We start from the raw sequence: 15,849 nt of genomic DNA, 5'->3' as shown, positions 1-15,849 counted from the left end.
CTGGCTGTCCTGGAACTCACTCTGTAGACCAGGCTGGCCTCGAACCCAGAAATCCACCTGCCTCTGCCTCCCAAGTGCTGGGATTAAAGGCGTGCACCACCACACCCGGCTTCAGAACATCTTTCTAATAACTCCTTTTCTTATATGTTAAACAGGTCTCTCAGGGGTGGGGAGATGGCTCTATGCATGAAATTCCTGCTGTGCAAATGGAGGGCCTGGGCTCAAATCCCAGAGTCCATGTAATCTAGTTCTATTCTTCCTGTAATGAGGTGAGAGGCAGACACCAGAGGGTGCTGGGAGTTTGCAGGGCCAGCCAGCCTGGTATGTGTCAAACAAGAGATCCTGTCCCAAATGTAGTAGAAGGACAAGGGGCTGTCTTCAAGCGTCTGCTATGGCAAAGGTGTGTCACAATCACACACACAAACTCACACGTTTTATAATGTACATGCGTATTATGTGCAAACAGACACAAACTATTGATTTTTAATAAACTTCAACTCTGCTCAATACTGACTTGTCTTGAATTTTCAGTGGCAAAGCCAAGAATCTGGTTTTACCTAGAGTTTGTTCTCATTCTCCCCACTCTCTCTCCCTCTCCCAATCCCCCTCTCTTCTTCCCCCCCTCCCCCACCTTCCAGGAACCCTCCCGTTCTGGAACTAACTCTGTAGACCAGGCTGGCTTCAAACTCACAGAGACCCACCTGCCTCTGCCTCTCTCGTGGCGCCAACACACCCTGCTGAGTGGAGCTCTCTTAGAGACTCCTCCGGATGCTTTCAGTGGGGGCGCGGGATGACGTCCTAAACCACCTTGGGTTTCTTAGGTGGTCTTTCCTGCCCACTGGGAGGTCCAAGGCACACAGAGACGTCCTCTGGTTTGAATTACCCAGGGCAGTGCTTGGGATGGAGCAGGAGCACGGGAGACGGTGGCTGTTTGAGTTACTTTTCTGTCGCTGTGATAAGACACCATGACCAAGGTAACTTACAGAAGGAAAAGTTTATTTTGGCTTATGTTCCAGGGGCTAAGAGTCCGTCACTATTACTCAGGAGGGGTATGTGTGCGTGGTTTGTCCAGCAGGCTGGTGAGGCGGCTGGAGCTGGGAGTCGTCCCTGTTGTGTGGGGGTTGGTGACTGAGCTCCTGAGCCGAGGCAGCACCTTGGGAACCTGATCTGGGAACCGAGACCTCCCTGTAAGGAAGACTCTGCAGGTATCAGACGTGGCCCATGTGGCTGGGACAGCAGCAGCTGGCTTGGGGACGTCAGGTGAGGAGCTGCACAGGTGTTTGCAGATGCTCCTCACACATCGCGGAACCTGCTCGGATTGGTGTTGGCGCTTGGAGTCAGAGTTCGCCTGGAGAGCGCTCTGAGCATAATCCCAGCCTTTAATGGAGTTAGGACTGAGCCAGGCGGACAGGATCCTTAGTGCTACCCTTTGACAGCCCTGTGCGGTGTGCCTGCATCCTGATGGATACCGGGCTGTGTGCAATTACCAGTGGCTATGCAGTGTTTAAAATACTACTAATAGGAGGAACTGGGCGGTTTCCTCCCATAGAACGCACAGTTGGTTTATTAGCCTCCAATTTACATGGAGTCCACCACAGGCCAGCAAAAAGGAACTCCTCAGACTCATCTTCTAAAGCTGCCCTCGGGAGCAGACTCTGCTGTGGTCAGCCAGTCCCTGGTTGGACACTCCTGTGGGTCTCGCTTCTTTCCCAATCAGTGATTGGTTAGGAGCTGTCAAAGGGGCCGTTCTGTGTAGCAGGATGTCGTTTTCCTGCCACCGTGAGCCCTTTGCTGGCCTGTTCTCTGGAGGGACCATACTACTGGAGTGCCCTATCTTAGTCATTGCCATCCGTTGCTGTGAAAATTCCCTTCACTATTCCCGGATTTTTGGTGCTCCAGATTCCAGGAAGGGAGAAGTGAAATCTTCTTGTTCGTTTTGGTTGTGTGTTTTCGAGACAGGGTTTCTCTTCGCAGCCCTGGCCATCATGGAACTCACTCTGTAGACCAGGCTGACCTCAAACTCACAGATAGAGCCGCCTACCTGCCTCCAGGGTGCTGGGACTAAAGGTGTGCGCCACCACTGCTGGGTGAGAACGTTAAAAATCCCACTCTGTTCTCTCTCATATTAGCGCAGGGGCTACATCTTCCTGAAGCTCAGCCGCCAAGAGCCTCGTGCACGGCCTTCCAGGACACTGTAGCCTGTGCTCACGTCTTTGCTTGTCTGCCTTCAGTGCATCCTGCAAGGCTGGGTAGGAAGGAAGGAAGGAAGGAAGGAGGGAAGGAAGGAAGGAAGGAAGGAAGGAAGGAAGGAAGGAAGGAGCGTGGTAATTTCTGAGTAGTTAAGAGCCCAGACCACGTCCGTCCTACGACTTTTGATTCAGTTGTGGGGGAGGGAGGCACTAATTCAGTTTGAGAGTGAAGCTTGTTATCGTTGTTCGGGACTTTTAGGAGTGGCATGAAGGCAGGGTCTCCCTGTGTAGCAACGACCAGCCTTGAACTCACAGAGATCTACCTGCCTCTGCCTCCCAGTGCCAGGATCAAAGTTGGGCACCATTGCTCCTGGCCAGAGAGAAGTTTTTTTTCATGGTCTTGAGTAGGAGACAAACGTTAAATCAACATTTCTTTTCAGGAACTGTAGAGGATCTGGGTATCGTGGTGCATGCCTTTAATTCCAGCACTCTGTGAGTTTAAGGTGGTCTACATGTGGACTCGAGCACAGCCAGGGCTACATAGTAAGACCCCATCTTAACAAAACAAAACATAGTAAGACCCTGCCCTGCACATCTCAACCATCCTGTATCCAAGATCAGTAATCACAGAGCCTGAACCTTCCATTCCCCCAGTGAGAGGAGAGGGGTTAGTGGAGACACTGTGTGTTAACGGTGGTGATTTGGGGGTCCCTGCCCTTTCTCCAGCTGTGCCCCAGCAGGGCTTCATTCCTTTGTCTTCAGGACACCCCACTTTAGGGAGGCTGTTGTCAAAGAGTTGCTTTCCTGGGAAGACAGAACTCTTCACACTGGCACAGCCAGCGAGGTGGACAGCACACTTCATGCTCGCTTGCCTGCCTGGATTAGGACTTCCTGCAGGGCTGCTTCATCTCATACAGTGTCACTGTGACATTGTTGTGTAGGTGCTCTGTACATTTTTTACTGGGGCTGGGGTCATAGGTCAGCAAGATGGACTTAAAGCTTAAACATTTTACTTTTTTTTTTAATTGAGTAGATTTTAAAAAGAGGAAGAAGAATTGGGTTGTTTCACATACATTCCATGGAGGTAGACATACATTTGTTCCTGTTCCCTGAAGTATTTAAGAACCAGACACCCATAAAAAGGGCTTGCGTGCCTTGTCTTTGATGACTCGTTTTCTGATTTGCCCGCTTCTGGTTGCCTAGCAATTGCAGATGTTGTGACCAAAGCAGGACTAATCTATTTATCATGAGCCAAATGTGTCTCTGAGATAAAAAGCCTTATAGATTGGGAAGTGAAACTTCAGAAAACAATCGCAGACGGTAATAATACTTTTAATCCAATGTTGATTTGTCAGATGGACAGCGGGTTGGGGGGGGTTGTGGCTCTAGAGGGACAGTTAGCATGAGGTCCCCATCTTAGCTGCACTCAAGTTACTGTGTTTACCAGATTGCCGCTCTGAGTGTTCACACTAGCGCAAGCAAGCCCCCATGATGTGCTTTTGAATACTAATGATCGGGGGCTCGTTTTTTTGCGCATCTTTAAGATTGCGGCCATTTGATTTTTTTTTAATCAATTTTATTTAGGTATGATTTGTACTCTGGTGTACAGTTTGACGAAAGGTTGTTGTGCAGCCCATTTCTCTGTTCCGGTCTCTCTGTGTTCTCCTGAGCTCTCGTCCCCGAGCCCAGCCTCATGTCACCCCCACCCCCCACATCACACACACTTCTGCCCTCTACCACTGGACTGTCAGCCTGGCCTTTCTGAAATGTTGCCTAAAGGGGATCCTGTTGTACATATTTGTCTTACTATGTGTGTGCATGTTTGCACATGTTCAGGTGCATGTGTGTGTGTGCATGCAGAGGTCATTGGTGAGACCCACCTCCACCTCCACACCTTTCTTCTCTTTTCTTTTTTTGAGGCAGGGTCTCTTGCTCCCCTGGATGTTGCCAAATAGTGAGAACAGCTGGCCATGGAGCCCTAGGAATGTACCTGTGTTTCCCACCCCAGCAGTGAGATTAGGGATTCTAGTGAGTACTGAGTCTGCACCACCACACCCAGCTTCCTTAAGGTGGGCTCTGGGAATTCTCATTCTTGCAAGGCAAACACATTACCATTTCCCTAGACTGTCATACTCTTTGATTGGTGCTGTTTTTGAGAGTCATTACATGTTTATACATGAGTAGGTCATCATTTTTATTGCTGAGTCATTGTTGTCATCTGAGTGCATCTGAAAGAACACAGCTGACCGGTTTGCAACAAACTGGTGGAAATGTTTATACTTCTTGCAAACACACTTACAGTTTCCTGTTCATGGTTGGTGGTAGAATAGAGGGGAGGTTTGTGTGGAGCTCCCAAAGCCTTGAACGAATCTCCTCTGAAAGATCTCACCTCTCAACATGATCTCACTGAGAACCACGACACAGTCACAATGAAGTAAGCCTTCAGAGGGAGCCTGGTTCTGCCTCACCTTGATTTGACCAGTGGCCTATGTTCCATTGCTGTCCTGTATAGCCCCCTGTTGTGTGGCCCTTGTTACCAGACCTCAGAGAATGAATTCAGTCCATTTACAACCTTTTCTTTTAACACACACCACATCTTCATTATCTTCTGCTGTCTTCTGGCTTTCAGTTATCATCTGCATCTCGTGGTCCCCGGATTTGGACCTACATTGCCCTCTCCCCTGGGCTCCTGGCTCGCACATCCTCTACTGCTTATTTCACTGTGAATGAAATTCTGAATTCATTAACTGAACTCTGCTGTAATTCCAGTCGCCCCTCAAAGGAGCACAGCCATGCTGACCCTCAGCTCCTCCCACACCAGGTCTCTGGATGTCAGCTGGTAACAGCTGTCCTTCAGAGTGTCTAGACCAGAAATCTTGCGCTCACATGTGATCTCCCCACTTAAAATATTATATGCTTATTACTATTCTGTGTGTACATGATGATGATTGTTTGTGTGTGCATCTGTGTTTGTGTATGTGTGTATATCTGTATGTGTGTGTATCTCTGTGTGTATATCTCTGTGTGTATGTGTGTATACATGATTGTTTATATGTGTGTGTATGTGTGTGTATCTGTATGTGTATACATGATGATTGTATCGTGTATGTGTGTATAGGTTTGTTTATATATATCTGTATGTTTGTATGTGTGTATGTATGTGTGTGTATATGTTTGTATATGTGTGTATCTCTGTGTGTATATCTGTATGTATATATGTGTGTATCTGTACATATGTGTATGTGTATCTGTATGTGTGTATGTGTGCATACATGATGATTGTGTATATGTGTGTGTATCTGTGTGTGTATACATGATGATCATATCATGTATGTGTGTATATGTTTGTGTATGTATGCATATCTGTGAATATTTATGTATGTGTGTATGCACGTGCATTTGTGCATATACAGCATGTGTGTGGAGGTCAGAGGACACCTTTGTGACGTTAGTCTCTTTTCTACCTTTGTGTGGGTTCCAGGAATTAAACTCCAGTTGTCAGACTTGTTGGGAAGAACCTTTTCCCACTAAGCCATCTCGCTGAGCCTGGCCTCCCCATTTTGATAACATCCCAAGTATGACCTGCTAGCAAATGCTAGCCTGCGCCGAGAGCATGTTCTCACTGTGTGTGCTGACATGCAGCTTCAGCCTGTGGCCTCACTCCTTCTCCATTTGCTTCTTCCCTTCAGTCAGCTCCACCCAGAAGTCAGGGCAGGGACCCTGTTCCAACAGAGTCGCTTCATCCTGTAAGGGCTTCCTGTTGCTTCCCAGGTGACTCCACTGTCTCTCTGCCCCTTCCCCTCCTCGGCCCCTCTGGTCTTCCAGATCTTTTCCCTTTTCTCGCTGTCTCCATACTTGCCTTCTTGGAGCATCTGCCCTGTTCTTCTGGAATCCCTTCTCCATGATAAATACAAATGATGTCATTGCAGTCAAGCATTGCATAGTGACACGGGTGTATTCTGGGAAATGTGTTGATTTCTTCACTGTGGGAGCATCATGGAACTCTGACACAAATAGATGGCTGAGCCTGACTCTGAACGGATCACACTGTAAAGCCTCCCTCCCTCCCTCCCTCCCTTCCTGTCTTCCTCTCCCCCCCCATGTGTGTGCGTGTATGCATTGTGTGTGTGCGTGTGTGAGTGTCACTGAGTGAAGGCCTCTTTGATGGTGACAGAGGACTCTGCAGAGTCCGTAGGGAGTGCTGTGGATATCAAATAGCAAGAGGCTCCTAAAAGGTGGCTGGCTACCTTAGCTTTTATTACAGACCTGACCTACTTTCGTGATAACTAACTTACTCAGTGACCCAGTAATCCACTAATAGATTAATCCATTTGAGAGGGCAAAGACCCCTTGACTCAGTCATACCTCAAAAGTCTCATCCCAAAATACCATTAATGCATGAATTTGGGAATTAAGTTTCTAATGTGTGAGCTCTGGGAGACAGAATTGAAACCACATTACTTGGTCTGTTATGTTGTGTGGGTTCAGATGTACCAACTCTGTTCATCTGTTAGGACTTAGGAAGTACCTAAGTCACCCCGCATAACCTTCAGGAAACAGCACTGTCAGTGGATTAAACCTCAAATCATAAGTCTGTTCCGCTTCTTACGACCCAGGAAACCCAGGATCCGTTTATGCGGTGGCTCGGAAGGCACGCGGATCCTGAAGGAATCGTTAAATCCAGGAAGCTCTCCCTTCAGTTTGTTTCCTCCTATACATCTGAAGCGGAGATCACCCCGTCTTCCATCCCCGTGGTCACCGACCCGGAAGCCTTTTCGTCAGAGCACTTCAGCCTAGAGACCTATCGACAGAATCTGCAGACCACGAGCCTCGGGAAAGTGATTCTGTTTGCAGAAGTGACCTCCACGACTATGAGTCTCCTGGATGGGTGAGTTCCAGTCAGGCCTGGCTGAGGTGTCCACTGATGTCTGTTCTCTGTACCCTGGCAGAGGGGACAGGCCTGCCCATCATGTGAATGAGGGGTTATAGAAGGAAGTCCTGCCCTTCTATAAAGAAGTGCTTGGATCTGAGCTTATGTTTTACATGCGGGCTTTTCTGGCTGGTGTTATTCCTTTAATCAGCCATTTCAAAACGTCCTTGAAGGAAATTATGAAAAATAGTGCAACAGGTGGCCATGGCCAGGTGACCGTTTCCTTTGTGTAGTAATCAGTGTGAAACATTTAATCTAGGGCATTCTGCAGGGTGACACATAACTGGGTTAAATGGAAATACGTTGAGACCTTGTGCTTTGCAAATGGTCCTTGCCAGCCATTCGCTGAGCTCTCTCTCATCCCATTTGGATGTTTGAAATTCATTCTTATGCTAAGCTTTCATTTCTATTTCTATTTCTATTCTGTGGCCTCTAGAGTTAAAACACCCAGCTTCTCTACATTGCTGCTGTAGAGCCAAAATCAGGTACTTCTGTTTGTATGGCAGAATCTTCACCAGCGGAGCAATTTCCCCATGAGGTCTGTGGATCCAACTGGTCATTTATTTATTTATTTATTTTATCTCCCTCTTCATCTCCAACTGGTCATTTCTAAAGTAGTGGACAGACGTGGTGGCAGAAGTCTTTGTGGCAGTGTTTAGGTCTAAGAAAAGTAGCTGAACTCCTGTGTTGTGGATATGTTGAAGCCCCAATGTCCACAGGATTTGAAGTCACTTGTATAGGAGTGCTCTGTCCTCATGCACACCAGAGGAGGGTGCCAGATCCTGCTATAGACGATTGTGAGCCACCATGTGGTTGCTGGGAATTAAATGCAGGACCTCTGGAAGACCAGCCCAGTGCTCTTAACTGCTGAGCTATCGCTCCAGCCTGAGACAGTGACTCTTTAGGAAACTGTAGCTTTTTTTGGTTGCTTTTTTACTATCTTTAAAGGCACCTTTGTTTTACTATAAATCTAGAGTGATTCAGAGAGTTCTTACCTGACAAATGCGTTGGCACTCATTGTATTTTTGCTTTCGCTGCAAAGCCCATGCGACCACCACGCAGCAGCAAGGTCCACATAACCACGGTACAGCACAGCCCATGCAACCCCTGTGCTGAAGCAAAGCCCACATGTAACCAACCACCTAGCTGCAGCAGGAGATGCTGGGAGCCTCTGGGTGTGACACAGGGTTCATCTGGAAGTTCACCTTCTGTCCCAGCCCTATGACTCTAGGAGTTGGAGCAATAGGAAGCTAAGAATTGCTTATTGATTAGTAGAGGCAGTCAAAGGGCATATGGCTCTCTCTTCCAAAAACAAAAAGTAAACACTTGATCTGTGGGCAATGCGTCTGCAGTCATTAGAGTTGGCCACACTGTCCTATTTCTTGGGTTGGACAGGTCATTTTCTCTGGCTTACCTTTCTGACCATGAGTTTTACCCGGCTCTGTTGTAAGGAAAGAGTCTTCTGGATGCGCAGGTCTGTGTTGCTGGCTCTGTGGGAGTCCAGAGGCCTTTGTTTTTCTTTCTGTGCTATTTTCTACGTTCAGTTAGCTCAGCTGTTGGGTAGCGTCCCAAGATACGGGATCCTGGCCGTGTCTGGCCCAGCGAATCTCCGAGTGTTCTGTGGTCACGTCCTACAGCTGGGCCAGGGAGCCGTCTGCAAATGTGGTGCAGTCTAGGTGTGGATAGGCACAGGACCATCACCGTCACCGGAGAAGCACCCCCAAGTGCTCTCTTTGATGGGGTATCTAGGGAGCCTGTGCGTTCTGTTTACTGGCAAGATGAGGGGCCAGCCTGCTTGTGAGGACAGCCTAAGGCCACAGAGCCCTTGATCACGGGGTAACCAAATCATGAATCATTGTTATTTTTGGAATTGTCTTTTCTGTGAGTCATAGACTCTTTCTTGATTGACTTAGGCCAAGTCTCTGTCAGATACTGAAATGACTTACTTGTGAAGCCATCCTGGACTGAGCCAGCTGAGCAGAAACTAACTCTGTATTTGAGTGCTCGGTGGACTTGCCAAGAGTCAGGGTATTTTTTATCCGTATAAAGAATACTTTTGATTTTCCTATTTAATGTTTAATTACCACTGTTTAAATCCCTGGATTTTTCATGTTTGCCTACAGCACCATATGAAATAAGCCAGGCATTGTGTCCACGAGTTTAAACTACCTTTGCCTCAGGACAGGTTCCCACAGAGTCCCAATAAAGGACTCTGGTGACAGTATAGTTCTTAAGATGTACTGCTGCTCTTGGTCTGGAAGGGGGCACAGTAGAGACAACGCTGATGCTTCCGGGGGTCACCGAGGGCACAGTAGAGACAACGCTGATGCTTCCGGGGGTCACCGAGCGTCTTTTGTGCAGTTACTGCTTACTGACTGCGGTTAGAAGGCTGGTAGTTGATGGGGAAAGTGTTGGGGCCATGACAGCATCTCCAATGGCTCTGGGACCTTGGCGGCATCCCCTCCCTGAGCTGTGAGGACAGGGACATTGAACATCAGAAGCTGCCCTGGCACCTTCACCAGCTTCATCTGACCTAAGTGTTCCCATGTCAGAGCTGTCACTGGGCATGATTGCTGTTTCTAAGTAACCGCCTGTGTGTTTAGAGGGACAGAGGTTTTGTGGATCATGTTAAGGAGGGGGGAACGTTTGAGAGACAGTTGACTCTCCTACAGAGGGAAAAGAAAAAAGCAATTCCATAAGAATCTTGAAGATCTGCTTTTGGACATCATGTATAGTAACTCATGTCTGTAATCCCAGCACTGAGGAGGTTGAGGCAGGAGGATTACCATGAATTCAAGGCTAGCTTAGTCTACATGTGTTCCAGGTCAACCTGGGCTACAGAGTGAGATCCTGTTTCCAGATTTTTTATGAAAAAAAATTTTTTTTTCTTTGGAGGGAAGTGATCACATTAATGAGAATGGCCACAGTCAATTTTGGAAAGAGTATTTTGGACTTCAAAGTTGGGGGCCAGCCTGGCTCCTCAGCCTTATGCTCGCTCGCCTCTCTAGCCAGTCTTAACCCTCTCCTCCCTTTCCTCTCCCCTTCCGAAGCTGCTCCAGGAACTCTCTCCGCCCTGCACCCCTCCTCTCAAGTCCAAGCCTGAGAGGACAAGAATTGGGCTGGAACTAATTTAATGGCTGAGTGACCTCACAGTGGAGAACCAGCCGGATCCTAATAGGCGGCTTTGTCTCCATTCCCACCCCGGCTGGTAGCATGCCAGTCAAGACTCGGGCGGGAGACACAGGTGGAAGCCATTAGAGCTGTCAGAGCGTTTGAAAAATTGATTCTGGAGGCCGGGCGAATAGATTGGACTTGACAGTGTTGTCCTAAAGATTCTAAGGGAAAATCCTGTCGTTTAATTCGAAATCCCTTGATTATTCATTAGCTTTCCAGATGGCTTTTGTTGGCGTTTTACATATTAATGCCGTGTTGTGTTATCTGCATACTCTTAATGTGCACACAGGTAACAGGCGGAGAGCAAACTTGTTGGTAAGTGTCCCAAACTAATGGGATATTAGTGTAATTGTGAAATAAAAGGGCTTTAGGAAGTTGATTGCTTTGGAATAATTAATGTGAGATTTTTAAAAAAGGGGGGGCAATTTAGTACTTTAGAAGTGAAAATGATTGCAGGGTTTGGCCTTATTTGAATGTTTACCTCCAAATTAAAGTTTAGAGTACAGTTCCAGCATTTGACTTCTGCACTGTCACGACTGAAGGGTTATTCTGGCAAGTTCTCCAGGAATTTTATTTGGCTGATCCAGTTCGACACCTGAGTAAGTTAACCCCTCACATGCCGGCTACTCAGGTTGAATTACTTCAGGGGCTGCTTTTCTCTTAGAGATATCTCCACGCCCGCTTTCAGTAGTCTCGAAGCTTCATCGTTGTGTTTGTATGTCTGTGTTACTATGTATGTGCATGTGTTCATGTGAGCGTATGAGTGTGTACACATGGAGGCCAGAGGTTGACACACTGTTTTCCTCAATTGCTCTCCACCATTTTCTCAAGACAGGGCCTCTCACTGAGCCTGGGAGCCTGTGGGATCAGCTAGACTCCCTGATCCGTGAGCCGCAGGGTCTGTTCATCTCCACCTCCCCAGCACTGTGTTCATGTGAGGCTGGGATCCAAATGTCCAAGTGACAAGCATGGAACCTGTAAGAGTTCTAGAGGCAGGACTTACCTCTCACTGTGACAGTGACCGTTTAATGGTCACAGTATGTGCTGTTTGGGTGACATTTCACTGGAGTGTACTTTCCAGGTTTCTCACATCTTGGTACTGGAGTCAGTGTGTAGGGGCGGCAGGCAGATGAGAAAAGAGCTTTGCTCCTCCTTGCTGGAGGCTGGAAGTGAGAGACCAGGATGCCCTGGGGGTCAGGTCCTGGTGAGGACCCATCCTGCTATGAGTTGCACATAGCTGCCTTCAGATGGTGGGAGTAGGTGAGAACATTCCTCAGAGCCCCTTCTTTAAAGCACCAACCGCATCCTAAAGCCCCACCATGTAACCTCATCCTCACACAGGCCCCGCCTCCTCGCACCATCACTGCAGGGAAGGGGAAGACACACAGAAGAGTGCACCACTGAACCTGGCACACCCGACCTTTGCTGTACCAGAGAGTGCTGGTGAACGTAACCCACAACCAAGGCAGCAGACTCCTCAGGGGAGGCAAGGTGCTCAGCCCAGCAAGGTCTAGGGCAGTGTTGTTGAAACTTCTCAGGTCATAGCCGACCTTCTGAATACTCTCAGTGGTGGGGTCTGAGCCTCTTGGCAGGGTCTGAGACCTTCAGGCAGTGGCGTGAAGTCTTTGCTGAAGCTGTGCGGTTGCCTTGGGTGCCTCGCTCCAGCATTGAGCCTCTCTCCATCTGCACCCGGGGCAGATCTTGCGGTGGGTTGGGTTGTTCTGGGATGATGGGCCCAGCACATCCTAGATCAGGTTGCTTCCACTTTTCCTATGCAGGCCCCTTTCCAACAGGGGATTTCAGTGCAGCTCCAGGTATTTAAGTATATCAATGCGAATTAAGCATTTACTAAGAATAAATCATAAAGCAAGATATCCAAAAACAATTCCTTAGTATGCATATAATTTTACTGTTGATTTAATACAAAAGAAAACATGCCCACCAATGAGAATCATGATAGGCTTATTTGTTTTTACAAAAGAGACAGATTTTGGCTGATGTTTGATACTGTAGGACCTATTTTCACAGTTGATTGATACTCTGATTCTATAGTCATCAGTGCCGAGAACACTGTTTTCTTAAACACAAAAAGACAGAGTATGCTCAGGGCCAGTTCAGAGATGGCTGGAAGTTCTGTCCTAATTCCAGGTTGAAATCCTCAGAACAATGTTTTCAAATGCGGCTCAACTCAAATAGAAAGTTTCGAACCAGACATTCTAACACAATCAAAAGATAGACTAATCCGAGGCCTGCCAAGATGGCTCAGTGCATGGCGGACATTGCTTCCAAGCCTGACGACCGAATGCGATCCCCGCAGCCCGCAGCCCCCATCCCAGGCAGAGAGCACTGGCTCCTTCATGATGTCCTCTAACTTCCACGTGCCTAGACGCCACACAAACATGCGTGACAAATAGGTAAATGCAATATGTTAAAAAAATTTCAAACTGATACTTGCTGAGATCTGAGGATGGCAGGCAAATATAAAAAGCCTTGGTTTTCATAATTAATCTACTGTGTTTCTTTAAGAGTAGAAACGTCTGTATGTACCACTGCAATTCATAATATGTTATGTCAAATACAATATGCTAGTGTCAAAGCCGAGACATGCCCCCCCCCCCCAGCAGTTGCCGGAGTTCTGTGCTGTGGTGGTGTGCGTGCACATGGCGAAGAGGAATATGTTCAGAACCATGTCCACTGTGACATTGCAGGGTGAACCAAGCTGAGTCCTGACAGAAACACCTTGGGCCCACTGGGTGTTTGATTCTGAGTTAATCTTGGTTCATAGTGTATTCAGGGACCTTTTACTGTTGCCAAATTTTGTGTGGCTTCAGTGTTTCCAGATAGCTGAAGAGCTGTGTGTTAGACCATTAGCCCCTAGCAAATGGGTAACTTCATCTACACTATTTCCTTCTGTGCATTGTGTACTCAGCAGTCATTTGCTTGGTTTTATTTAAAGCTCAGCCACTCCTTGTGAGCTCCAGCAGGACACAGGTACCAGTTAGTGGTAGTCCTTGTACTTAATTACCAGGACTGTATAAACCGGATGTGGTCTCACACACCTGTAACCACAGTGCAGGTAGTTCAAGATCACAGTTACATGGTGAGTTTAAGGCTAGCCTAGGCTATGTGATACCCCATCTCACATAAAGGAAAGAAAGAAGTAAAAGGAAAGAAAAAAAAGAGAAACAGCCAAGGGCTGGAGAGATGGCTCAGCGGTTAAGAGCACTGACTGCGCTTCCAGAGGTCCCGAGTTCAAATCCCAGCACCCACATGGTGGCTCACAACCATCTGTTATGGGATCTGATGCTCTCTTCTGGTGTGTTTGAAGACAGCGACAGTGTAATCACATGAAATAAATAAGTCTTTAAAAAAGAGAAACAGCCGTGCGTGGTGGCGCATGCCTTTAATCCCAGCACTTGGGAGGCAGAGGCAAGCGGATTTCTGAGTTCGAGGCCAGCCTGGTCTACAAAGTGAGTTCCGGGACATCCAGGGCTATACAGAGAAACCCTGTCTCAAAAAACCAAGAGAGAGAGAGAGAGAGAGAAAGAAACAGCTAATAAGGAGGATAACCTCGTCCTTGTAGCTCACGTTCATCTTAGAGAAAGAAGCTACAGAGGTGGCTGCCATTTACAAGTGACCTGAACCCCTCTGGTGGCTAGAAATGTTTTCTCTGGAGTTAGCCCATAGTAACAGGCCCACGACCTGACCTGGGCCAACCAGGATATGCTCACTAGACATCTGGCTAAGTCCTGGCAAGTCAGCCAGGGATGTTTGGCTACTGGGGCCCGGGCCAGATTTCATTACTTCCCGTTGTGAAAATGTCGGGTTCATCGGTGCCTGTTCATGCCACTAGGAAGGTAGCTGCGTGCTTGGCCCTTTGCTGGGAGGGCGTGTGGTGTGAAAGTGGAAGGTTGGTCGGCAGTCGTTCAATTTGTTTGTCTGTAACCAAGATGATCACATTCCGTTCTTGGAGAGTACACACAGCCATTCACGTGGAAACTGAGAACAAGCAAGACCCGGAATATATGTACATTTGTTTAGAGTTTTTCTTTAATGCTTAACATGATTTCTGACCAGAATGAGATCTGATTGTACAACCTAGGTGGAAACATCACTGTGTGGCGAGCCTGAGCCTACTGCCAGGGAAGGCTGTGAGCTTACTGCCCTAGAAGGCTGTGAGTAGGTCTACAGGTCTGGTGCAGTCAGACACATGTGATAAGAAAAACTTCTCAAACATTGGTTTAGGGGTTAACACGAGTCCTAACTGGAAACAGTTTAGACAGGTTTAGAATGGCGTGTTCAGGAGTGTGTTCTCGGAGGCGTGACCACTCACTCACCTGTGTCCATGCGGTGTGGAGACAGAGGCCGAGCGGTGGGTGGGTTTAGAAATGCATTGTATTAAAACCCTGTAAATGTGTAAAGAAAAAATAACCGTAATATCGTGTTGGGTAACGAAGCAGCTATTTCCCCTGTTTGTTAGGCTGCCTCTCCTCACTTCTCTTCCCTGAGTTTGCTTTAAGGCTTATTCAGAACCTTTGTTTTTCTTTCAAATAAAACACCTGTTTTGGAGCAAGAGCTTCGTGGTTCTCACCTGCCCTTAACAGGTTCTTATACACGGGCACACCTTGGGGACAGAGAGGTCTGTTTCTGTATGGAGGGTATTCTGTCACTTGGAGAGCCCAAAGCCACATATTTTCTGTGTTGTACAAGAAGTCATTCATCATTTTCAGTTTAGACAAAGTGCTAGCACTCCCTGAAGAGTATTCAAATTAGCAAGGAGAAAGGTGAGGTCAGTGGCTGGCAGAGGGGTTTCTCCTAAGCTGTGGGAAGGGCACAGGGAGCAGGAAGAGAGGCTGGGAGTCCAGAGAGGATGGGAGCTTAGTCCTGCCTGTGGGTTCCAGAGGTCACCGGAATGGTAGCGGAGTTCTCACAGTTTGGAGCTGGAGAATGTGTGTGTATGTGTGCAGCATTTACCCAAAACCCAAAGTGCCTGGTGGGGCAGGTGGCCCTGTTAACAGCCTGGAAAACGTGGGCTACAACCACCCTCTCATGTCCTTTTGACAACCTGGGGTACAAGATGACTCTCTCAGTCTGTCTGGGCCAGCTTCCTTGTTTGTAAGGTGAGAGGGCTATGCTGTATCTATCTATGGCTTAAGAATGTCTAATATTGCAATTCTTTCTTTTTATTCTTCTCTCATATATCACATCCCAAACACAGTTTCCCCTCCCACCACGCCCACCCCAGTCTCTTCCTCCCCACCTCTGCCTCTCCTCAGAAAAGATCAGGTCTCCCAGGGACATCAACCCACCACAGTTATTACAGTAAGACCCAGCACATACCATCACATCTAGGCTGGACAAGGCAGCCAGTAGGAGGAAAGGATCCCACAAGTAGGCAAGAGAGTCAGGGACAGGGCTGGTGAGATGGCTCAGTGGGTAAGAGCACCCGACTGCTCTTCCAAAGGTCCGGAGTTCAAATCCCAGCAACCACATGGTGGCTCATAATCATCCGTAACAAGATCTGACTCCCTCTTCTGGAGTGTCTGAAGACAGCTA

At 47.7% G+C, this 15,849-nt stretch overlaps 1 protein-coding gene across 5 annotated transcripts in view; it reads left to right on the top strand.

The window, feature by feature from the left end:
* The window catches only part of Hlcs (holocarboxylase synthetase), a 171,824-nt gene that overhangs the window by 59,784 nt on the left and 96,191 nt on the right, over positions 1-15,849 (top strand). For all 5 annotated transcript variants that reach the window (XM_029544594.1, XM_029544591.1, XM_029544593.1 and 2 more), the window contains one exon: positions 6,806-7,077. In XM_029544594.1, coding sequence (XP_029400454.1) covers positions 6,806-7,077 — 272 coding nt within the window. The remainder of the gene's footprint in view (positions 1-6,805; positions 7,078-15,849) is intronic.

The sequence above is a fragment of the Mus pahari genome, chromosome 12 (assembly GCF_900095145.1).
Source record: "Mus pahari chromosome 12, PAHARI_EIJ_v1.1, whole genome shotgun sequence".
Classification (NCBI taxonomy): domain Eukaryota; kingdom Metazoa; phylum Chordata; class Mammalia; order Rodentia; family Muridae; genus Mus; species Mus pahari.
The sequence above is the reverse complement of the archived record's forward strand: the minus strand, read 5'-3'. Positions and strand labels throughout refer to the sequence as shown.